This window comes from Aquarana catesbeiana, linkage group LG09, assembly GCF_042186555.1.
Source record: "Aquarana catesbeiana isolate 2022-GZ linkage group LG09, ASM4218655v1, whole genome shotgun sequence".
In the NCBI taxonomy this organism is placed as follows: Eukaryota; Metazoa; Chordata; class Amphibia; order Anura; family Ranidae; genus Aquarana; species Aquarana catesbeiana.
This window is the reverse complement of record NC_133332.1, coordinates 245278909-245304908: the sequence shown is the minus strand read 5'-3', so window position 1 is coordinate 245304908 and position 26000 is coordinate 245278909. Positions and strand designations below refer to the sequence as shown.

Sequence of the window (26000 nt, the reverse complement as noted above, 5' to 3'; positions counted from 1 at the left end):
CTCAATTATATCTTGTGGTTACAAGCTGGAGTTGCGGGGGGGTTCCCCCTCAGGTTTCTAAGATCCAGCGTTCACTCGGATCCTCCAAAAAGTTCCTGTATTCGAAAGGGGCACAGGGTTTTACTCAAACCTGTTTACGGTTCAGAAACCAAACGAAGACACAAGGCCCGTTTTGGACCCAAGGTCCCTGAACAGATATCTATTGATACAGTCCTTTCGGATGGAGTCCGTCCGCTCAGTAGTAACCTCACTCCAGAGGGGAGACTTTCTAGCCTCCATCGATTATAAAAGACGCGTATTTACACGTACCTATCTTTCAGCCTCATCAGAGGTTCCTATGTTTTGCAGTAGAGGAACGTCATTTTCAGTTTGTGGCTCTACCCTTTGGGCTTGCTACAGCTCCCCGGGTGTTCACAAAGGTCCTAGCACCAGTACTGGGTCTTTTAAGGGCCCAAGGGATTCTGGTGCTTGGGTATCTGGACGACCTCCTGCTTAGAGATCACTCAGTACAGGCTCTAGAACAGAGCATAATATACACAGTGTGGTATTTGAAAAGCTTAGGCTGGATCATAAATACCGAAAAGTCAGCCTTGAGACCAGGTCAAAGTCTAAAGTATTTAGGTCTGATCCTAAACATGGTCCAAGCAAGAGTATTCTTGCCACCCATAAGGATCTGTGCGTCAGATAAGGGGCACCAGACAACCCTCCATTCGGCTCTGTATGAGTCTTCCAGGGAGGAAGGTATCCTCCTTTGAGGCAGTGACCTATGCCCAGTTCCATTCCAGGCCCTTACAACAAGACATCTTGTTGGCTTGGAACAGAGGAAGAAAAGCCCTGGATTATCCAATGTGCTTATCTCCTCAGGCATGCTTAAGCCTAAACAGGTGGTTGAAGGATCAGAACCTGCGAAAGGGAAAATCCTTTCTCCCGGGAACTTGGAGAGTACTGAATACAGATGCCAGTCTCTCTGGCTGGGGAGCGACCCTACATACTAGCCTGGGCAGAGGGACATGTGCCAATTATATCGGCAGTCTATATCCTGGGAGTAGAGAACTGGAAGGCAGATTATCTCAGCTGCCAGCAGATCTGCCCGGGGGAATGGTCCCTACACCCAGAGGTGTTCCAGGAAATTTGCCAACGTTGGGGATGGCCAGAGGTCGACCTACTGGAATCCAGGTTCAACAACAAGCTACAGCAGTTTGCGTCTCGAGCAAGAGATCCTCTGGCATTTGGAGCAGATGCTCTGAAAGTTCCATGGAGCCAGTACTCCCTGGTTTATGCTTTCCCTCCGATCCCTCTCCTTCTACATTTTGTTGCGCAGGATTCGGAGAGGGGGTTCCAGTCATTCTGGTGGCACCAGCCTGGCCCAGAAGGCCCTGGTTCCTGGAGATTGTGAGACTGACAATAGATGGGCCATGGACGCATTCACATCCCCCCGATCTACTGTCTCAGGGTCCTATATTCCACCCCAGTTTACAGTCTCTAAATTTGACGGCATGGCTATTGAAGCCAGAGTGTTAAAGGACCGTGGCATCTCGAGACCAGTGGTGTCTACTCTAGTGAATGCTAGAAAAGCTGTCACTAGGAAGATTTATCATAAGGTCTGGAAGACTTATATTGCATGGTGTGAAGCCAGAAAATGGCATCCTCGGAAATATGTGATTGGGAGAATTCTCTCTTTTCTACAGTCAGCTGTGGAAATCAAATTGGCTTTGAGTACAATCAGAGGTCAAGTTTCGGCCCTATCAGTATTCTTCCAAAGGCCTTTAGCCTCCTATTCACTCATTCAAACCTTTATGCAAGGGGCAACTTGCTTGCTTCCCCCCATTAGGTCACCTATGTGTCCTTGGGACTTGAACTTGGTGCTGTCTGTGTTACTGAAACAACCATTTGAACCTATTAAGGAAATTCCATTAGACTTGCTGTCATGCAAGCTAGCCTTCCTGATGGTTATCAACTCGACTAGAAGGGTGTTGGAGTTGGCGGCCCTTTCATGCAGGGAACTGTACTTGATCCTTCACCACGACAGAGTCATGTTACGACCTGTTCCATCCGTTTTGCCAAAAGGGGTGCCAGCCTTTCATTTAAATCAGGACATTATTTTGCCGCCTTTTTTCTCTCAGCCTCGTTTGGTGGAAGAGAGACGACTGCATTCTTTGGACGTTGTCCAGGCAGTCAAGGTTTATTTGTCTAGGTCTGCGGAGATCCGAGGATCAGACTCTTGGTAAAACAAAAAAAAAAAGACCACCCAAGAAGGGGCAGGCAGCTTCCAAAGCTTTCATTGCCAATTGGGTCCGTCAATTGGTCATTCAGGCCTATGGTCTGAAACACAAAGCTCCTCCCTTTAGGGTGAGAGCTCATTCTAGCAGGGGTGTAGGAACCTCCTGGCCTTTTCGCCATCAGATATCTGTGGCTCAGATTTGTAAGGCTGCTTCCTGGTCTTCAATGCATACGTTCACAAAATTTTATTAAGTGGATGTTTGAGCAGCCGAGGATTCGGGTTTCGGCCACAGTGTACTGCGGGCTGCCATATAAGGTCTGATGGCAATTGTTTGGCATGGTGTCTCCCTCCTTTCAAGGCTATTGCTCTGAGACATCCCAGCAGGCAATGAATATTAGCCTGACTCTGTGTCCCATGATGTATGAAAAAGAAAATAGGATTATTTCGTCATACTTGCCTGTAAAATCCTTTTCTTTGAGTACATCATGGGACACAGAGATCCCTCCCCTCTTTTTTGAGGATTTAGTGCTTGTTCCAAAACTAAAGTACTTCCTGTATGGGAGGGGTTATATACGGGATCACTTCCTGCCTGAAGACCTTTTGGTCCACCAGTGTCCATTCACCTGGAGATGGAGTATAACCCAGCAGGCAATGAATATTAGCCTGACTCTGTGTCCCATGATGTACTCAAAGAAAATGATTTTACAGGTAAGTATGATGAAAAAAATCCTATTTTTATTGTATTTTTGTGAAAAGGAAATGATGACACAGAAAATAGTCTGAAAATCTCACATAAAAAAAGCATCTAAACACAGTATGAATGAAAAAGAAAAATGTGCATAAAAATGCAGGTAAATGCAGGTGACTGCATATCAGTTTTTACCTGAATTTTGTATTCACACAAGTGTGAACCAGCCCTTAGGGGTGACTGACGGGTGAGCATCCTACTGTCTCCCCCATTTTTTTTCCTGTTCCTATAGCGCTTTTTCTTTCCTCACCCCCCATCCACTCACCCTCCCCTTCACACCCTTTTTTTTCTTTTGTTCTACCCCTTTTTCATTCCCTTTTTCCTTCTATGCATGCTTCCTGAACACATCCACCATGCTGATGGGCTTCTTGTTCTTCTTACAAATTACTCTGGGCTGTTTTTAACATATCTACATTTGTATACCTGGATGCGATTTTTTTTTTAATATTATTGCTTATAAAGATACTTAATAAAAGCAATTCTGAAAAAAAAAAAAGATTGGGAAAGGCTGCTTTAGCACTTGGCTATCAATAACATTCTTTTATTGAAGTGCAATTCTGCAAATGTCCACTAGATGGCGCTGATCGTTTTGAGGTGGAGGTATGAGGTTTCCTGTGACATGTCTCTCTTGTTATTTCAGCATGACTTTTATCAATCTTACTCCTCTCATCCATTGACAAATCTTCTGTGAGTACAATTCATGTGGTTTGTGTATTTTACAACCTTACTTCCTCTCTAGTCTATATTTGCTGTTATTAGTCTTTTTATATTAGGTATTTTTTCTCTGCTGGTATATAAATAGATATTCTGGGTGTTTGTTCCTCCTATCAAGTCAAGGGCATACAAGTCAAAAGTCCATGTGCATTATAAGAGCAGCACAATCTAATTTCTATAGATAGTATTCTCAGCATGGCTGGACACTACAAGAATACATTTGACACATTGTACTTTTCTAAATGAGATGTGTGTGTGTGTGTATATATATATATATATATATATATATAGATATATATATATCTATATATATATATCTATATATATATATATATATATATATATATATATAGATATATATATATAATTTTATTTTATTTTTTTTAGCAGAGACCCTAGGAAATAAACTGGCAATTGTTTTTAAATTTTTTTTTTTTTTTTTTTTTTATGTGACACAGTATCTGCGCAGCAGTTTTTTTTTTTTTAAACGCTATTTTTTTTGGGAAAAAAAAAACACATCAACCACTTGCCACCCACCCACTGTCAAATGACGGAGGGGTGGCGCGGCTCTCGTTCCGGGACGATGTAATATGACGTCGTCCCAGAACGGTCGCTCTTGCGCGCTCGTGGGGGGCGCGCAACATGGCGAACGTGCCGTGTTGCTAGGACATGGCACGACCCAGATCTCTATAAAGAGCCGTGGCCACGGCTCTTTAACCATGTGATCGGCTGTGTCCAATCACAGCTGGTCACAGGAATCGGCTCTCATCGCCTCACACTGACTGAGTGTGTCGCGACGAGAGGCGGTCAGCGGCATCTTCTCCCAGGGGACATCGAGACATGTAAACAGATCATCAGTGCCCTGATTACAATAACATGCCATTAGTAAAGAAACAAAAGTTAAAGAGGGTTTACAATTTTTCTTAATAGCACCTGGTGTTCTCTAATGGGCACAAATTGGCCGTATTGCAGTCCCGCCTTGCTGAGATTCACCCAGTTCCACCGTCTATTTGGGGTGTTTCCAAAGAAATAGATATTTATTGGAGACCCCGAATTTTTGTTGTCCTCTGAATTAATTATGAACTAGCAAAAACAAATTGTGTATTACACACAGCAGCAATTCTTCAAAGAGGACAGACCGGTTTTATAGCTATTAATCAATTTATTGATTATCCTGGTAACGAACTTTGCCAACTAAACTAATGAGTTCACATAATACATCGATACAATAATACAAACTTGCAAAACAGTATACCTCTAATTCCAAACCACAATAAAAAGACCTAGTGTCTGAATGGTGGCCACCATTAAGCGTATTCACCTTTCATACCTCATTCTCACATGCACATACATACATAAATCCCATTCGATCAGTTGATCAAATGTGATTGCTGGTATGGATATCCTGAAGTACAAGGGGAAAAAAATAATGGTGGTTGTTAATGAAAACAGTTTCTATACATCCTAATGTGGTAATCCTATAGTGGATTCAGAGAATACAATAGATAGATTTTTGGGAAAAATAACCCAAACGTAAATCAATTTAGAATCAAATGCAGTTAAGCAACTTTGTTTGTTATGTAACCGGCTAGGAAAAAAAAAAAAAAGGAGACTAATGCTGTAGATATTCATAAATCATAGTCGTCACGGCCATTTGAATCTAGAGGGCTATAAAGCTAGGGACAAGTATAGACAGGAAAGGGATTAAGGAAGTGGGGGTATAGGGGGAATATATTCCCCTTGTGTGAATGAAAAAATATATATATACAAATATATGCACCTACTTATATATAGTTCCTAGATACCCATTTATAAGGTATCTGATTTCTTTGTGGACAGCACACCCCCTATGTATAGGGGATAGGAAAGGGGAAGGGAAAGGGGAGATGGGAGGGGGAATTATTTTTTTTGGGGGGGGGGGGCTTCACTATATAGTTCTCATTTTAGGCTCCTCCCATTTATCTACAAAAGTATAATTAAAGAGTTCCAAAGTAACAATAGTCAAGAATTCATTCACCAGCTCGTGACAAATGATGTAATTCCTCTATATTCCTAGATAAAGTAGCTAACAATTATGTACTGGGAGCAGTTATTGTTCCAAAAAGACGGATAGGTTGCATTCATTGTTGAGGCCTCTCGGCTGCATACAGTTTAGGGTAAATATCCAAATCTTTTCTTTTTGATATAGTACTCTATCAAAATCTCCCCTACATGGGGGTAAATTTAGTTTATAGATCCCTTTGCATTTGAGTCCACTTGGGTCTCCTCCATGTTTCTCCAAAAAATGCAGTGATAGTGGCCTATCGTCCTCCTTGTTTAATATACTCTGGACATGTTCACCAACTCTGATTTTAAACTGTCTCTTGGTTTTACCCACATAAATCAGTCCACAAGGACATGTTAACATATATATAACACGTGTGGATCTGCAGTTTATAATATGATGGATTTTAAATTGTTTTGTACCATCAGAGTTGGTGAACATGTCCGTCTTGTCAACATATTTGCAGACATGGCATCTGCCGCATTGATACATGCTCCTCAATGGAGGTAAGCTGGTGAGCCAGTTCCGTCCAGTAGGTCTCGTGTATTCTGAGTGGACTAGATTATCTCTGAGGTTAGTGGCTCTTCTCGCTGTTAAGAGGGATCTGTTGCCTACTATCTTCCCCAAAACCGGGGATTCAGCTAAGATATGCCAGTGACGATCTAGTATTCTTTTAAATTGTCCCCACTGTGCCCCAAATTTGGTAATAATTCTTATTGGGGCAGAGGTGGTTCTCTCTAATTGTTGTCCCATTTCACTATTGGCCAATAGGGTCTGTCTGTCTGTTAGGAGAGCTCGTTTTTTGGCTTTCCTAATACATCCATGTGAATACCCTCGTTCTCGGAACATGCCATCAGTGCCAGCAATCGGTGCCTATTAGTAATGCCAGTCAGTAATGCCCTTCAGTGCCACCTATCAGTGTTCATCAGTGCCCATAAGTGCGGCATATTAGTGCCACCTCATCAGCGCACATCAGTGAAGGAGAAGAATTACTTTAGAAAATTTACTGACAGAAACTAAAACTTTTTTTTTTTCAAAATTTTCGGTCTTATTTTTTACTAACAAAAAAACAACAACCCACCATGATTAAATACCACAACAAGAAAGCTCTATTTGTGTGAAGAAAATGATAAAAATTTCAAATACTTACAGTGTAACATGACCGTTCATCTGTCATTCAAAATGTGACAACACTGAAAGCTCAAAATTGGCCTGGGCAGGAAGGGGGTGAAAGTGCCCCGTAGGCAAGTGGTTAATGAATTAAAAAAACAAAACACAATATTTTATTCATTGTGTGTTTGTTTTTGTAAAATATAAAAGATATTGTTAGACCAAGTAAATTGATGCCTAACATACCATGCATACCATAACCAAATTGCGCATGCTCTTGGAATGGTTATAAACTACAATACTTTATAGATGATGCTTTAAAATTTTTTACAGGTGACCTGTTTTGAGTCAGAGGAGGTCTAGCACTAGAATATATATATATATATATACACACACACACACACACACACACACACACACACACACCCACCCAGTGGGGACGGAAAGTATTCAGACCCCCTTAAATTTTTCACTCTCTGTTATATTGCAGCCATTTGCTAAAAACATTTGAGTTCATTTTTTTCCTCATTAATGTATAAACAGCACCCCATATTGACAGAAAAACACAGAATTGTTGACATTTTTGCAGATTTATTAAAAAAGAAAAACTGAAATATCACATGGTCCTAAGTATTCAGACCCTTTGCTCAGTATTTAGTAGAAGCACCCTTTTGATCTAATACAGCCATGAGTCTTTTTGGGAAAGATGCAACAAGTTTTTCACACCTGGATTTGCAGATCCTCTCCAGTTCTTTCAGGCTGGTAAACGTTGGTGGACAGCCATTTTTAGTTCTCTCCAGAGATGCTCAATTAGGTTTAAGTCAGGGCTCTGGCTGCACCATTCAAGAACAGTCATGGAATTGTTGTGAAGCACATTTTAGCTGTGTGCTTAGGGGCATTGTCTTGTTGAAAGGTAAATCTTCGGCCCAATCTGAGGTCCTGAGCACTCTGGAGAAGGTTTTTGTCCAGGATATCCCTGTACTTGGTCGCATTCATCTTTCCCTCGATTGCAACTAGTCGTCCTGTCTCTGCCGCTGAAAAACACCCCCACAGCATGATGCGGCCACCACCATGCTTCACTGTTGAGACTGTATTGGACAGGTGATGAGCAGTGCCTGATTTTCTCCACACATACCGCTTAGAATTAAGGCCAAAAAGTTCTATCTTGGTCTCATCAGACCAGAGAATCGTATTTCTCACCATCTTTGAGTCCTTCAGGTGTTTTTTAGCAAGCTCCATGCGGGCTTTCATGTGTCTTGCACTGAGCAGAGGCTTCCGTTGGCCACTCTGCCATAAAGCCCCGACTGGTGGAGGGCTGCAGTGATGGTTGACTTTCTACAACTTTCTCCCATCTCCCGACTGCATCTCTGGAGCTCAGCCACAGTGATCTTTTGGTTTTTCTTTACCTCTCTCACCAAGGCTCTTCTCCCCCGATAGCTCAGTTTGGGCGGACGGCCAGCTCTAGGAAGGGTTCTGGTCGTCCCAAACGTCTTCCATTTAAGGATTATGGAGGCCACTGTGCTCTTAGGAACCTTAAGTGCGGCAGAAATTTTTTTGTAACCTTGGCCAGATTTGTGCCTTGCCACAATTCTGTCTCTGAGCTCTTCAGGCAGTTCCTTTGACCTCATGATTCTCATTTGCTCTGACGTGCACTGTGAGCTGTAAGGTCTTATATAGACAGGTGTGTGGCTTTCCTAATCAAGTCCAATCAGTATAATCAAACACAGCTAAACTCAAATGAAAGTGTAGAACCATATATAATATATATATATTCTTTTGCTTTAAGGGAAAAAAAGTTGTTTACTTCCTCCCTAGACCGGAAGGGACGTCATGACGTTGCTCCAGTCCTCCAAGGCCATAGAAGCGATCGAAGACAGCTGGCCACACAGTCAGATTGTTTCTCTGGCTTGCCGATTAAAAACGATAAACCCAAGAAACACCAGCGGATGTCCTGCTCCCCTGCCCCACTGCTTTGGAAAGTGATCCAGCTGCTAATGAGCCACTCAAACAGCTTTCATGGGAAAGGCAACCGCCGGATGAAGAAAAAAAATACTGTGGGTTATGGCTGATGGCTTTAGCCATAACCCCAGTAAACCACTTGCAAACTGCAACAATATATAATATATACGTATTGTGGTCGACAAGTGGTTAACCGCTTGCCGACCAGCCGCCGCCGTTCTACGGCGGCAGAATGGCACGGCTGGGCGAAACGATGTTGCCTTACTTTGCTTCGCCTTTTGGCCACTAAGGGCACACTCCCGCAGCGTGTGCCCGGAGCCAATGCGAGTGCCTGGTGGGTGCAATGACTGCTGGGCTCCCGTGATCGCTTGTGACAGAGTGAGAACCGGGATCTGTGTGTGTAAACACACAGATCCCGATTTTTTTCAGGGGAGTAGAGACAGATTGTGTGTCCATACTAAGTATGAACACCGATCTCTCTCGCCTCCTAGACAGTCCCATCCCCCCCACAGTTAGAACACACACCTAGGGAACACAGTTAACCTCTTGATCGCCCCTAGTGTTAACCCCTTCCCTGCCAGTAACATTTATACAGTAATCCGTGCATTTTTATAGCACTGATCGCTGTATAATTGTCAATGGTCCCAAATAAGTGTCAAGTGTCCAATTTGTCCTCCGCAATATCGCAGTTCTGATAAAAATTGCAGATCGCCGCCATTGCTAGTAAAAAAAAAAAAAAATAAATAAAAATGCCATAAATCTATCCCCTATTTTGTACATGCTATAACTTTTGCGTAAACTAATCAATATAAACTTATTGCGATTTTTTTTTTTTTTTTTTTTTTTTTTTTTTAACCAAAAAAAATATGTAGAAGAATACATATTGGCCTAAACTGAGGGAAAAAATTGTTTTTTTGAAAAAATATGTGGGATATTTATTATAGCAAAAAGTAACAGATACTATGTTTTTTTTTTTTTCTAAATTGCCGCTCTTCTCTTGTTTATAGCGCAAAAAATAAAAACCACAGAGGTGATCAAATACCACCAAAAGAAAGCTCTATTTGTGGGCAAAAAAGGATGTCAATTTTGTTTGGGTACAGCGTCGCACGACCGCTCAATTGTCAGTTACAGCCTCGCAGTGCCATTTTGCAAAAAAGGGCCTAGTCAATGAGCAGCCAAATCTTCCGAGGCTGAAGTGGTTAGTATGCTGAACTTGGACACATGCTCTTTAGAATGCTGCAAAGCGACAGTGTAAATGGGCCTTAACCACTTGCTGTCCAGCATATGCATCTATACATGCTATATATACATTTACATAAAGTTCTGCTCGGCGGATAAGGACCCCCCTCTACTGCGCAGGCGCTGCGCCTGCGCAGTAGCATCCGGTGGAAATAGCCAAAGGTGAAAAGGGGAAAATCAGCTGTACACGGCGCCTGTAAGAGGGCCCCTCGCGGGCTCGCTTCGCTCGCCACGCTTCGGGCACGGCCTCGCTTCGCTCGGCTCTTTTTTATTCCCCCTCTAGGTCCACTTGGATGGTGGGGAAGGAACCTGGACCTAGGGCGCAGGTGCCATGTACAGCTGATTGAACATTTTAAGCTTCGGCTATCTCCGGCGGCTGATAGTAGTTCGTACTGTGCAGGCGCTGCGCCTGCGCAGTACAGGGGGGGTCCTTATCCGCCGAGGGAACTTTCTCGGCAAGACACTGGTGATCGGCTTTATTGTAAAAATGATCGAGTGGCTTTACAGATGCCCAACTACTTTTACTGTGCTCAAAAGGGCCCTCCACAGTGGTTCCTGGGCTTTTTCATTGCATCGAGATGCCAGGGACCACGGTGAGAGGTTGGGCCAGGTGCCCACAGAAAAGAGGGAGGAACATCTGTTCCCCCATCTCCTCTGTGATGAATGAAGCCAGAATTGAGGAGGATTGTGTCACTTCTGGCTTCAGAGCTGTCATTCCTGGCTATTAACAGGAGGGCAGGGAAGACATCAGGGGTCTATAAGACCCCTGAAGTCTCCATAAAGGGTACCTATCACCAGGGCCGGTACTAGGGGTGGGCGGGAGGGGAAGCTGCCCTGGGCGGAGTGATTTCCTGTGGGAAGAGGGCGCAGTTTGCCTTCCAGCATAGAACACAATCTTTCCAGCATAGAATATGCTGCTGAATGTAGCACAGGCAGAGAGCGGCTTTGTCCCTGCATGTAGGCTACATACATTGTAGCAGTACACCCACCCCGTGCCTGCACAGTACACTGTACTATGGTCTGAGCGACAGGAGAGTGAAGCAGGCTGGGAAGGCATCAGTTGTCCATGCTTTCTTGATGAACTTTTCTGCTCCTCTCCTTGCCTGGACAGCTGCTTCTCTCCTCCCTCTCCAGTCATCTCTCCTGCCTTATCTCTCATAGTGGGACCACATCACCACCTCCACCCTCTCCCCAGCCTCCTGTTCTTATCTCTCCCTGCACCATACATCTCAGAGCCCATTTCTCCTCTGTATAGTGACCCCTCCTCCTGTGCCCTTTCCCTCGGACCCCCCTCGCTAGCTGCACAAACTAAATGGTGTTCTCTGTCTCTCAGCTAACAGGTAACAGTTTCAGGCTTCATATCTCTGTTCATTGCTGTGGAAGACAACTGTTCTTTCACATTCTATTTTTAGTACATGCACATTCATTCACAAGGGGTGCAAACAATGCGTCTCCCATGCAGGGCTGTATGCCCATGCCAGCAACCCATTCATTTCTATTGGGACATGGGGCTACATGGACACAGCCGCTGTATCCTAATATGACATGCAGGTGCGGGTCCCAATAGAAGTAAAGAGGAGGTTGGCACAGGGATGCACACACTGTACTGATAAGAGAGCCCTGCACAGGACACACATGTCTGCATTGCATGTGAATGGACCCTAAAGAACTCATGTACATGGATGCTGGTGAGCTCCTGGCTCCCCAGGCAAAAGAAAACAGGGATTTTACATAGGAGCTAATAAAGCTGGCCATAGATGGATGGATCTGCTCAGTTTTTTTTTATCGGATATGGACTGATAAATTTTTAAAAAACTGATTCATACACTATACAAGTATAAGCTGATTGTACAATATCTATTGGATCTACCACCAACTATGTAGTACAAAGCCCTGCCTGATTGGATACTACTTAAATTAATTGTTTACGTTTGTCCATATATTTACAAAGTTTTGGTAAATCTAAAGGAGATTGTACAATCTCTGCACAATCAGATTGTATAGTGTATGCTCACCTACAGCATAGTGTTCTTGTGCATGAGTACTAACAATGACAAATGTTTTCCCTGTTATCTTCATAACACCTATATATCGTTAACACCCTGACACATTGTATAATGCTGGGGTTGCGCCAATACCTGTTTTGTACTGGAAATTAGGAGTACCATGTGCTCAAGTACTCACTGATACCAGTTATTGAAATCTTTGTGGTAAGATTTGAGCCCATACAAAGTGAATAGGCTCATATCACACTGCAAAGAATCGTGTGAAATGCGGTGCGACTCCTGCGCATTTTGGCGCCCTGGGCATTGAAATACCTTGTCCCACCACTACCAGGCTGTATGGAGTATCGTAATCGTCGGATTATGATGTAGGTATGCTGAAATTTGCAGAAATGCAAAGTGGTCCAAGGAAGAGGCATTGTAAGTCTCTTTAATAGTATCAAGGGAGGGCAATCGGTCATTAGTCACTAGATCCTGAAGAGTGCTTAGGTTTACAGAGATCTTATTTCACATGTGGTTTCAGGCACCGCTCCTATGTGAACCAAGGCTGAAGTCACTGTGACAAGTCTAGGCTCACACAGGAACTGTGTGGGAAACCACATGTGATTCGGACAGGAATCACACCGTATTGCATGCAATTCTTTACAGTGGGATTTGAGCATATTCATTTTGCATGAGCTCAAATCACAATGCAAAATATTGGTTTTAAGTATCGGAGCATTTGAATGAGTACAAGTACTAGTGCAAATGCTTAGTATCAGCACCGATATCTGTATCAGTGCAACCCTAGTACACACTATTCTTTTTTCCAGCAGGCTGAACAGATCCCTGCATCCACTCAAACAAGGTGGATGGAGGAATCCCCCCTCTGTGCTGTTGTACTCTGAAAGCAGGACTCCTCCGCTGTCAGAATACAACGATCAGCGCTGCAGCCCGCAGATCGAAGGAGGTTTTCAAGCAGGACCAAGATCAGCTTCAATTTAGTTCTAGAGCACCATTTACATTCTTCAAAAATCACCCTTGGGCAGCCAAGTTACTCATTGGTTACCAATCACAAATGTAAATAGTAATACTGAAGCTCTCTGCTATCCACAGTCGTCACATATGTTTTTGTGTGCTGCAAATGTTTCTACTAGCTCCGCCCCCTGCTCTGCGCGGGGGGGGGGGGGGGGACATTTTGACATCCTCGCCCTGGGCACTGAAATACCTTGTCCCACCACTGCCTGTCACTGTCCAAAGCTATCACAAGGAGGTTTGTTCACCCCTTGTGATAGCAATAAAGTTATACCCTTCCTGCCCTTGTCTCCTAGCCCTTTAAGAGGTTCTTAATGCCAGGTGGTGGAGGTGGGCATTCTGATCATGTGACCACTGTGATTGGCTGTCGCATGATCGGAAAGCTCCCGATCACAAGTATGCAGTCTCTGTGCTAGGAGCGCGCTGTCAGCACAGAAAGATGTTTACATAGGGTCTTATATATGGGGCCTCTCAGTGTTTAATGCCCACCAAAAGGCCACATATATGCGTACGGCTGGTGGAAAGAGGTTAAATAAAAAATGTTTTAATAAATATAAATGTGTGTGTGTGTGTGTGTGTGTGTGTGTATGTGTGTGTGTGTGTATATATATATATATATATATATATATATATATATATATATATATATATATATATATATATATATATATATAATATAAAAATAATTTTAAACATTTAAAGTGCCTGCCCCCCCCTTAAATGTGCACGTAGGTCCGGCATGCATATGTAAATGGTAATTGTACCACACGTGTGAGGTATCGTTTTAAATGTCAGGGTGAGGGCTATAAAGCCTGGTACACACTATAAGTTTCTTTTCGTTCAACCCAGCAGGCTGAACCAAAAAAAAGCTATTGCTATGTTGTTGTGTTCTGCAACATCCCCCCTCACCAGTACACACGTCGATCGCAGTCAGTGGCTGCACTGATGCTCGTTTTCCAGCATGCCTGTTCAACAAAAGCCAGTGGTGAGACAGGGAGCTGTACACACGGGCCAAAATGTTGGCCAGTTCCTGCTGAACCGACCATTATCAACCAGCACATATCAAGCAACAGAGCTCACAGGTAACTCTAAACTAATAACCTGCAAAGGCTTTTTAAGCATCGCCTATGGACGATTTTAGGTACCGTAGCTTGTCGCAGGCATGCACAGTTTTAAATCTTGACATGTTTGGTATCTATTTAATTGACGCAACATCATTTTTTATGTTTTACAAAAGTATATTATTTTGTAATTGTGTGCACTAAATTTAATTTTTTTCCTGAAAATTTGCGTTTGGCTCTGGAAATACCATGTGACATGAAATGAAAAGCCAATATTTTATTCTCCAGTGCCTTTGTTTTCAGAAAATATATAATGTTTGGGGTTTCTATGCAATTTTCTAGCAACATGGCTGATTTTAACATGTATGTAAAAAAGATAAACAAATTGCCCTGGACAACAAGTGGTTAAAAGAAGTCACGTGACCAGTCAAGCTGTCTACTATCCGCAGCCATCACATATGTTTTTTGTGCTGCAAATGCTTCTACTAGCTCCGCCTCCTGCTCTGCATGTCATATGGGTTTGTCTGAGACCAGGAAAATATACATTGTGATTCTTTCTTTTGCAGGAACAGGACTGAAGAATGTATCCTCTTCTCCTACTTGAATAAGGAAGACTTGAAGGTGCCAGAACACTTTCTGCTAGCTTGAAAATGAGATTTAGAAGGCAGATTCTGGTTTCGGGGTTATCTCTGGCATTTGGTGCTGTGCTAGGTGCAGGGGTGACTAATTGGAGACTACATGACAAGTCTGGATCTGATTGCCTCTATCCAATCGTACAGGCGGCATCGGAGGTGTCCCTCCCCCCTGTTTCTGGCATCACTAGATTCGGATTGCCAGGCTTCAGCCAGCTTAAGACTCGCCAGTCCCACATGCTCAGCTATGACCCCAGGCTGCGTGGCCCAGCGTGGGTTCTAGAACAACTGAAAAGTGAGCGCATACAGGGCATGGCAGATCGGAGTCACTGTAACTTCAGAGAAGATGAGTCCATACACCCTTATCACCGGGCCACAAACTCTGATTTCAAGGGAAGTGGATTTGACCGGGGACACTTGGCAGCAGCAGCCAATCATAAGTGGAGCCAGCAGGCTATGGATGAAACTTTCATACTAAGTAATGTGTACCCACAGGTCAGTGATCTTGCTCTCGTCTGAAATTGGCTAACACCAACTTAAAGTGATATTAAAGACTGCATTTTTTATTGGTAAACTAAACTAGAGGTTAAACTTACCTGATCTGTGCAACAATATTGCACAGAGTGGTCTTCTAACCTGCTTCTTTGAAAGCCAAGGAGGCACCTATGCACAAACGCTTCTGAGCCGGGCTGTGTGTGTCCATAGACACAGTAAGATGCAAGAGCACGATCAGGGCAACTAAAATAGACTATGAAAGGCACATTGCTGATGAGAGTAAAAAAAAATAAATCCCAAAAAGTTTTTTTCAAATAGATTCATAAAAATAACCCGAGATGAGAACATATTGGCCCCATAAAGGATTATCAGGGGAAGTTGGTCACAAGTGACAGGGAGAAGGCAACTGTAATAATTACATTCTTCTCCTATATTCTGTTCAGTACAACAATATATTGAATGTACCCTTGTGGCTGACAGAAACCAGTGTTCAAAAAAGACTTGACAAATTTGACATAAAGAAATTTCCAGGACTGGATGGTTTACACCCAAGAGTTCTCAAAAAAACTTAGCCATGTTATAGCCAGAGCATTGTTTCTCATTTTCAAGGAGAGCTTACTTGCTGGAATGGTACCAGCATATTCCCGAATAGCAGCTGTAGTGCCAATATTCAAAAAAGGGCGCATATATAAACCTTGCAAATACAGACCAGTCAGCCTAACAACAATAGTATGTAAACTATTAAAAGGAATCATAAGGGACCATGTTCAAGAATTTGCTGATAAGAATAGTATCATTATTAGTAACTAACATGGACTGGATTGATGAAAGACCATTCTTGCCAGACCAACCTTTTAACATTCTATGAGGAGGCAAGCTGTACTTTGGATAGAGGAAGGCCTGTGGAAGTAGTATAGCTAGATTTAGCTAAGGCATTTGATTACCCCATAATCAATTCATTTACAAATTGAGAACTTTTGGCACTGATGATTTGGTATGTGCCTGGATAGAAAACTGGTTGCAGGAGCGTTTCCGAAGGGTGGTGATTAATGGCATATTTTCTGAATGGTCTGGAGTTGTGAGCGGTGTGCACCAGGGCTCTGTCGTGGGACCAATTCTGTTTAACTTGTTTATAAATGATCTAGAGGTTGGAATAAATAGTTCAATCTCAGTGTTTGCTGATTATACAAAACTAGGTAGGGCAATAAATTCACAACAGGATGTAGCAACTCTCCATGAAGACCTAGTTAAAATAACGAACTGGGCAACTATATGGCAGATGAGGTTTAATAAAGAAAAATGTAACGTACTGCACTTGGGAGCTACAGAGATAAATACAAGTTACACGCTAGGGGGAGACCCTCTGGGGGAAACAAGGATGGAAAGGGATCTTGGGGTCCTGGTATATCAGACTTGGCAATAGTATGCAATGCCAAGCTTCAGCAAGGGTTATTCAATAGAGATAAAAACTATATTTCTACCACTTTACAAAACTCTGGTTCTGCCACATGTTGAGTATGATGTCCAGTTCTGGTCACGAGCCCTCAGGAAGTTTGAAGTGGAGAGAGTCCAAAGAAGGGCAACAAAGCTATTAAGGGGGATTGAGGACCTCAGTTATGAGGAACAACTGCTAACATCACACTTATTCTCCCTGGAGGAGATATGATCGCAATATACAAATCTTTGAATGGTGACTCTAGTATTGGGAAACTAACCTAAGATCCCTAAAGAAGAAAAGCAGTCACACAGTGAAGTTGGACGAGAAGCCGATCAATCCGAAGGCATCATGCACACTGGATGTTTTAAAAAAGCCAGTAACATTAGCTGTAGAAAGCTTTAGCTGTAGAGAGTTTTTCAGTGTTTTTGTAGTAGCATTTTTTGCAGTTTTCTAGCTTTTTTTTAGTTAGAGTGTTTTTACAGCTGAAAAACACCTCTCAAAACCCACTCGTTTTGGTTTTTTTTTTTTCTAGCTAGAAAACGCCCCTGCTAAAAACTGCGGATAACAGCCTATGTGTGCGTGGACACATAGGATAACATACTGGGGAGTTTATTGACTGCAAAAAAAGAAAACTCTGACGCCAAAAACAGCAGCTGTAAAAACGTCCAGTGTGCATAAGACCCTAATTTAAGGGGTTGATAATTGTTAGATCATTAAGGGTGTGGTACTTCCTCCCCAGCTTGTGGTGTAGATAAATTCCAAAAAAGTAAATGTGTTTCTCAATGTACAGGGATATTGAATATGGTAGTAACACAGACACACATTCAGGTTGAACTGGATGTACTGGTGTCTTTATCCTGCTTGGTGTCTATATTCAACAATGTAACAAAACTATTTGGAAATAGGCCCCTTTTACATGGAGCGGATCCGTCCAAGTGGAATCCACCTGCACAGGGGGAGATCCGCTATGCAGAGCAGACATGGACACAACACGATCTCCTCTATGGGGCGGTCTGTTTCCAACCGATTGTCATCTGATCCGCTGGACAGATGGTGAACATATGTCTATTTTAAGTGGATGTTATCGGATCAGATCCCCGGCGGGTGTCAGCAGACACATGTCCGCTAACATCTGCCGCCCCATAGGGAACAATGGGTGGTCCAATCAGGTCTGCCTGAAAAAATGAAAGGGCAAACCCGATCGTTCCACTGGTGTGAAAGGGACCTTAAACATACAGTATATGCAGGGACTACATTGAGAAAATAGGCTTACTTTAAATCAGTACACTCTCTTATGTAGGCATTTTATAATTTTAAGGACCAGTTGTATCGGAAATTGATATGATACTAACGTTCACTCTTTCAGAATCCAAATCTCAATCAGTATGCCTGGAACAACTTGGAGCAATACTGCCGATCACTAACCAAGAGTAACAGAAATGTGTATGTGTGCAGCGGTCCCCTATTTTTACCCAAGTAAGTCAAATGCATACAACTATACCTAAAATAAACAGGAACATCCAAGGTGGAAACCTGAAATTGGACCTTAACCAAAACATTATTTTAAAGTTACGTTGACAGTTTTGCAGTAATAGATAAATAGTTAGAGAGGTGTTCAATATCGAGTTGGCCCACCCTTTGCAGCTATAACAGCTTCAACTCTTCTGGGAAGGCTGTCCACAAGGTTTAGGAGTGTGTCTATGGGAATGTTTGACCATTTTCCCAGAAGCGCGTTTGTGAGGTTAGGCACTGATGTGGACGAGAAGGCCTGGCTCTCTGTCTCCACTCTAATTCATCCCAAAGGTGTTCTATCAGGTTGAGGTCAGTCAAGTTCCTCCACCTCAAACCATCCATGTCTTTATGAACCTTGCCTTGTGCACTGCTCCAAATCATTTGGTGGAGGGGGGATTATTGTGAGGGGTCGTTTTTCAGGGGTTGGGCTTGGCCTCTTTAGTTCCAGTGAAGGGAACTCTCAAGGCATCAGCACACCAAGACATTTTAGACAATTTCATGCTCCCAACTTTGTGGGAACAGTTTGGGGATGGCCTCTTCCTGTTCTAACATGACTGTGCACCAGTACACAAAGCAAGGTCCATAAAGACGTGGAGGAACTTGACTGGCCTGCACAGAGTTCTGACCTCAACCCAATAGAACACCTTTGGAATGAATTAGAGCAGAGACTGAGAGCCAGGCCTTCTCATCCAACATCAGTGCCTGAACTAACAAATGCGCTTCTGGAAGAATGGTAAAACCATCCCATAGACACACTCCTAAACCTTGTGGACATCCTTCCCAGAAGAGTTGAAGCTGTTATAACTGCAAAGGGTGGGCCAACGCAATATTGAACCCTACGGCCTAAGACTGGGATGCCATTAAAGTTCATATGTGTGTAAAGGCATGTGTCCCAATACTTTTGGTAATATAGTGTGTAGTCCATCTGAGGACAAGTAAGAAGGGGTGGCTACATTCACCTACACAAGGGGAGCATGGAGAACAAACGTAGCCATAACAGAATAGGATGTCTGAGAATAGCAGAAAAAAAGCTTGCATTTGAGCGGTGACACAAAGGAAGAGAGAAATAGAAGGTATATTCTCCTTGTATTTAATATACATATAGCATTGCTTTAAATGTGAGTTTATAGTCACTTAGGCTTTGCACAACAGAAACTACATCCAGGCAATAGAGGGATATCTACTTCCGATGACCTGGAGCATGACAGAACGATGACCTGGTTGAGTTGTAAGGCTGAAACTTGGAAAGTAAGTTCTGCTTCAGTACCACCTTGTCATTGTGTAAGGCTGGCCATACATTATACAATTTTCTTGTACAATTTTCCTTCGATTTACCAAAACCATATAGTATGAGGTCACACCTAAACACTTTCAATTTGTATGCAATCCGGCAGGCCCTTGAACTACATAGTTGAAGGTAAATCTAAGGCCCCTTTCACACTGGGGCGGTGGGTGCGTCGGCGGTAAAGCTCCGCTATTTTTAGCGGTGCTTTACCGTCAATTTCGCTGCACTATTCGGCCGCTAGCGGGGCACTTTTAACCCCCGCTAGCGGCCGAGAAAAAGTTAAAACCACCGCAAAGCGTTGCTGCCGCAGCGCTATGCCGGCGGTATAGCCATGCTGCCCCCTTGATTTCAATGGGCAGGAGTGGTTTAGGAGCGGTGTATACACCGCTCCAAAGATGCTGCTAGCAGTTTTTTTTTGTTTTTGTTTTTTTTATGTCCTGCAAGCGTACCGCTCCAGTGTGAAAGCACTCAGGCTTTCACATTGGAGAGACAGGAGCGGCGCTTTACAGGCGCTATTTTTAGCGCTGTAGTGCCTGTAAAGCGCCTCAGTGTGAAAGGATCTTAAAGAAATCGAATGAGAAAATTGTATAATGTATAGCCAGATTAAGACCAGAAAGGGTTCATTACAGGATAAGTCTGCCAGCTCAGACACCTGTCCTTGCAGAAGTGATAGTTTGTAAAGGGAAATCTTCCTGATTGGTTCAAATGTGTTTTTTTTTTTTGCCAAATTCGGAGGTGGGGTGGTGATGTCACATTCTCCACCTATTCCAATTAGAGAATGCTTTGCATTAATTCAGAAAATGCAAAGCATTCTGTGAATGGCTCCCATGCTGAGTGGCCGACCTCCTGTATTCACAAGGCATCAGGTCGGCCGCTCAGTACAGGACCCAGAAGGAAGTGGAGATCATTGCAGTAGTAGTGTCTACTTCAGTGATTTCCAGCAATATCATCCATGTATAGTATATGCATAGGTACATTGGATCAAGCTGGAATAATGTAACTATGTATAACATGCCAAAGCCTGGATTTATTCTTTATCCAGGTACACTAGCATGCTGAAAAGTAGGTTATACTGGCCTAGTCCCAAACTTTTTCTTGTTTTCCAGCATCGTCATCCTGTAGTCAGAAGTATAGCCCACCAGTCTCTGAATTCTTGCGTTCCTCAATAGATGTGAAAGAAATTGAGTTTTACTTATGCCTATAGACTCATTCTCAAACATTTTTCTTTTTAGGATGGAAGCAGATGGTAAAATGTATGTCAAATACCAAGTGATTGGCACCAACAATGTGGCTGTCCCAACACACTTCTTCAAGGTAGTCGTTTTGGAGAAATTCAATGGGGAGATTGAACTTAGACCCTACGTCATGCCAAACTGTCCAGTAGATGAAAAGATCCCCCTGGAGCGCTTCCTGGTGCCCATAGAAAGTATTGAGCGAGCTGCTGGCCTGCTTTTTGTTCCAAATATTCTCAAGACAACAAATAACTTAAAAGCCATCACCGCTGGTGGCAGATGACACCATCCTGATCTTTTATGTCAGCTTTCATTAGACTTGTGCTTGCAATTATGGGAAAATGGCAGGATTGCTTTAATGGTAGCCCCACGTATGGTCCTCCCTTCCATCAGGAGCAAAGAGAAGAGGCCCTGTGTACACTCTCTTGTCTTGCAGCTTGAAATTTTTCCTCACCTCCATGTGACATCATTGGGTGACTGAGCAGCCAAGCACCAGCATTGTTAGTTATAAGGCAGGGGAGTGAATCGTATGTTCCCCCATTCCTGGATGTATTGGAATGGTGGTGGGGAAAAGAGAAGGTGATGATGTAGTGCTGATGATGCTTCAATGGAAAGAAATTGTTGGTTTGTCCTGCATGGGCAAATCACATATTCACTTTTAAAATATAGAATCATGCTGCTTTTTACATTATGTACAGTATAAACGTGTATGACCATGCTTATGTTAGTCATGGAAGCCTATGAATAAACTAACACCTGTAGACTACTTAAAGCACAATCCTTTTGTATTAAGATCTATGCCTCCTTTAGCCTGGAACACTCTGGAAACACCTGTGCAAATAAAGAAAAGTCTCTATTTGTAGAACACTTCAGGCACACTCCCTACTATTAGGTAAAATGTGTGGACCTTCTGGTTGGTCACAGAGGCATCACAATATATGGAGGCGAGGGGTGCACCTATTCTTTACAATGAGGAAGTAGACACAGGAGGTGATTTACTAAAACTGGAAGGTGCAAAATCTGGTGCAGCTGTGCATGATCAGCTTCTAACTCCAGCTTGTTCAATTAGCCGCTTGCCACCAGCCGGCTGTCATATGACGGCCAGGCGACGCAGCTCTCGTTCTGGGAGGGCGTCATGACGCCCTCGCCTTCCTGGCCCACCAGGGGGCACACGCGCTGCCGTGTCACTGGGGACTCGATGCGCGTGCCCGGCGGCCGCGATGTCCGCCGGCCACCCACGATTGCCCGGTAACACAGCAGGACCGTGGATCTGTGTGTGTAAACACACAGATCCAGGTCCTGTCAAAGGAGAGGAGACCGATGGTGTGCTCTCAGTACAGAAGAACACCGACCGGTCTCCTCCCCTTGTGAATCCCCTCCCCCTACAGTTAGAATCACTCCCTAGGAACATAATTAACCCCTCGATCACCCCCTAGTGTTAACCCCTTCCCTGCCTGTCACATTTATACAGTAATCAATGCATTTTTATACCACGGATCGCTGTATAAATGCGAATGGTCCCAAAAATGTGTCAAAAGTATCCAATATGTCCGCCGCAATATCGCAGTCATGATAAAAATCGCAGATCGCCGCCATTACTAGTAAAAAAAAAAATAATAAAAATGCTTTAAATCTATCCCCTATTTTGTAGACGCTCTAACTTTTGCGCAAACCAAACAATATATGCTTATTGCGATTTTTTTTTTTTTTTTTTTTTAACCAAAAATATGTAGAAGAATACATATCAGCCTAAACTGAGGAAAAAATTTGTTTTAAAAAAATGTGTGATATTTATTATAGCAAAAAGTAAAAAATGTGTTTTCAAACTTGTCACTCTTCTTTTGTTTATAGCGCAAAAGATAAAAACGCAGAGGTGATCAGATACCACCAAAAGAAAGCTCTATTTGTGGGGAAAAAATGTTAACAATTTCACCTGGGTACAGTGTTGCATGACCGCGCAATTGTCATTCAAAATGTGACAGTGCTGAAAAATGACTTGGGCAGGAAGGGGGTGAAAATGCCCTATAATGAGGTGGTTAAGCTTTAACTATAAAACCTGGAAGCTGGTTTGTATGCAGAGCTGTACCAGATTTTGCACTCTCCAGTATTAATAAATCAACCCCTATGGTGGGGACTGTAGGCAGTAAGGGAATGAAAGATCCCTATATAAAGCATGTTCTCAGACTTTTCTATGGATATGTGTTTTATACAATAATTCTACCTACTGGTTTGCTTTAAATGTGATCTCCATGTTTTAGTGAAGGTTAAAGTGGAGTTCCACCCAAAAGTGGAACTTCCACTGATCGGATTCCTCCCCCCCTCCGGTGACACAGTTGGCACCTTTCAGGGGGGAGGGGAGTACAGATACCTGTATATTACAGGTATCTGTACTCACTTCCGGCATAGATAGCCGCAAAATCTGCGGTTATTTACGCCACTTCCTGCTCCCTCCCCGCTGCCTGCTGGGAAACACACGGGTCCCAGAGGCAGCAGGGACCATCCGTATTGCGCTGCGCGACTCGCGCATGCGCAGTAGGGAACCGGGAAGTGAAGCCGCACAGCTTCACTTCCTGATTCCCTTACCGAAGATGGAGGCGGCAGCACCCGAGGACGGAGAGACGGTTCGGCCTCGGGTGCCGACATCGCGGGCGCCCTGGACAGGTAAGTGTCCATGTTTTGAAAGTCAGCAGCTGCAGTATTTGTAGCTGCTGACTTTTAAAAAAAAAATTTTCGGCGGCGCTCCGCTTATAATAGTTCATTTGGACCAAGCTGGTACACCAAGTATAGTATACAATGCTGTGTCCCAGCAGCTTCCTGTGAATGGCTACGTGCCACTCAGCCCAACTCGATTTTGTACCAGCTACATACAGTTTATACAGTAGGTAAAACACGGAGATCAGATTTAACCACTTGCCGCCCAAGGTATGTAAATGGACGTGCCTGCACCTACAGGCATAATCCCAAAATCGATATATTTGCAGCCAACGATTCTTTTTTTGTAGAAGTGATCTGAGTGGCTAATTAGCCACTCGATCAATTCCGCTGGTGGTGGAAGGGGGTCCCACCCCCTTCCTGCTGCCGCCTCTCCCGGGCTCTCCGGTCCCATTGGGGAAGACGAGAGTGATGCGGCCGGCGGTGATTGCTGCCCTGTACAGGGGGAAAGGAACTGACGTCGTTCCTTTCTCTGTAACCCTGGAAACCACAAGCGATGAGCAGTTTGTCACTTTTGGCTCCACCCCTTTGTCTACCTGGCCACCAGTTGCCAGGGAAGCAGCTGATCAGATCGATCTGTGTCTGATCGGCTGCATGGGAGGCCAGAGGAGAGATTTAGGGTCTAATAGACCCCAGATCTCTCCATAAGGAGGACATGTCATGGCCCATGCTATCACATGGGATGTGAAAAAAATTTGTGTTAAAAAAAAAAATTTGTATAAAAAAAATGTAAAGCGCCCCTGGCTCACTGTGCTTATGTGCAAATGTGAACGCATACGTTACTACAGTGATTGCACCACACGTGTGAGATATTGTCACAAACGTCAGAGTGAGAGCAATAATTCTAGCACCAGAACTCCTGTGAAACTCTAAACTGGTAACCTGTAAAGGCGTTTAAAGCGTCGCCCTTTGGAGAATTTTAAGCACTGTAGTTTGCCACCATTCCACGTACGTGCGCAATTTTAACCGGCTCACATCTTTTTACAGTGGCACAATGGCACTCCTGTACGGGTTTCTCTTTATCAGCCGTGGCGACGACCATGCGCGATTGCATGCACAAGAGCCAGCTCGGGGATTTGTGTGTGTAAACGCACAAATCCCTGTTCTTTCAGGTCTCCTCCCCTAGTCAGTCCTATCCCCATACAGTTAGAACACACTAAGGGAACACACATTTAATCCCTTGATCGCCTCCTAGTGTTAACCCCTTTCCTGCCAGTCACATTTATACATTAATCGGTACATATTTATAGCACTGTTTGCTGTATAAATGTCAATGGTGTCAAAAGTGTCCAATCTGTCTGTCACAATGTCGCAGTATCGCTAAAAATCGCAGATCACCACTATTATTAGAAAAATAATAATAATAAAAATGTCATAAATCTTTCCCATAGTTTGTAGATGCTATAACTTTTGCGTAAACCAAACAATATATGTTTATTGCGTTTTTTGTTTGTTTTTTTTAACCAAAAATACGTAGAAGAATACATATCGGCCTAAACTGATGAAGAAATTTGTTTTTGAAAAAAAAAAAATTGGGGATATTTATTATAGCAAAAAGTTAAAAATATTGTTTGTTTTTTTTTCAAAATTGTCGCTTTTTTTGTTTATAGCGCAAAAAATAAAAACCACAGAGGTGATCAAATACCACCAAAAGAAAGCTCAATTTGTGGGAAAAAAAGGATGCAAATTTCGTTTGGGTACAATGTCGCACGACCGCGCAATTGTCAGTTAAAGCGACGCAGTGCCAAATTGTAAAAAGTGCTCTGGTCAGGAAGGGGGTAAAATCTTCCGGGGCTGAAGTGGTTAAAGCATGACATGTTAGGTATCCATTTACTTGGCGTAACATCATCTTTTTTACATTATACAAAAAAATGGGCTAACTTTAGTGGGTTTTTTTTTTCCCAAAAAATTCCATTTGAAAAACTGCTGCGCAAATATCATGTGACATAAAAAATGCAACACTCACCGTTTTTTTCTATAGGGTTTCTGCTAAAATATATATATATGTGTGTGTGTGTGTGTTTGGGGGTTGCAAGTAATTTTCTAGAAAGAAAAAGGAGATTTTTACATGTAGGAGCGAAGTGCCAGAAACGGCCCTGATGGCAAGTGGTTAAAGATCTCTATAGCACAGAAAATTACAGAAGCTGCAATTGCTGATCTCCAGTCTCTAACTTCATTGATTTGGAATAAGCATGCAGATTAGAAAATCACAACTCACAAAACAAACAGTGGCCAAGGCATGGAAATCTCCTACATTGGTACTAGCAGAAACAATTCACAGAATGAATAATACAATGTCCCATGCTAAGATGGTAGCCATCGATCAAAATCAAATTCCAAAATTTGAAAAATTTTGGCATCCTTGGATAAAACAACAGTTCCTGTCAAACTTCAATGACTCTGTCCTGTTGCCACGGTAGCAGATTAAACGACTTACAGAGATACCCATTCTAAGGCTTCAAAGAGAACTAAAAAGAATAATAAACTGACGAGCGGGACAACCTTGTGGACCATACCTCTACCTTTCTACCCTTTTTCTTCTTTCTCTTTCCTTTTCTCCACCTTACGATTAAAGCTCATT

At 43.1% G+C, this 26000-nt stretch overlaps 1 protein-coding gene across 3 annotated transcripts; it reads left to right on the top strand.

The window, feature by feature from the left end:
• The first annotated feature begins 3538 nt into the window (after positions 1-3538).
• Positions 3539-22449, top strand: ENDOG (endonuclease G). Of its 3 annotated transcripts, none has more exons than XM_073600092.1 (4): positions 3539-3656; positions 14680-15240; positions 18045-18154; positions 20708-22449. In XM_073600092.1, the coding sequence occupies exons 2-4, from the start codon at positions 14764-14766 to the stop codon at positions 20988-20990; spliced, it is 870 nt and encodes a 289-aa protein (XP_073456193.1). In that variant the 5' UTR covers positions 3539-3656; positions 14680-14763; the 3' UTR covers positions 20991-22449. The 3 variants fall into 3 exon arrangements, with proteins under 3 accessions (XP_073456193.1, XP_073456197.1, XP_073456196.1); XM_073600096.1 differs by having other exon boundaries at positions 3545-3656; positions 14680-14734; XM_073600095.1 differs by lacking the exon at positions 3539-3656 and adding an exon at positions 11271-11375.
• The last annotated feature ends 3551 nt before the right edge of the window (positions 22450-26000 follow it).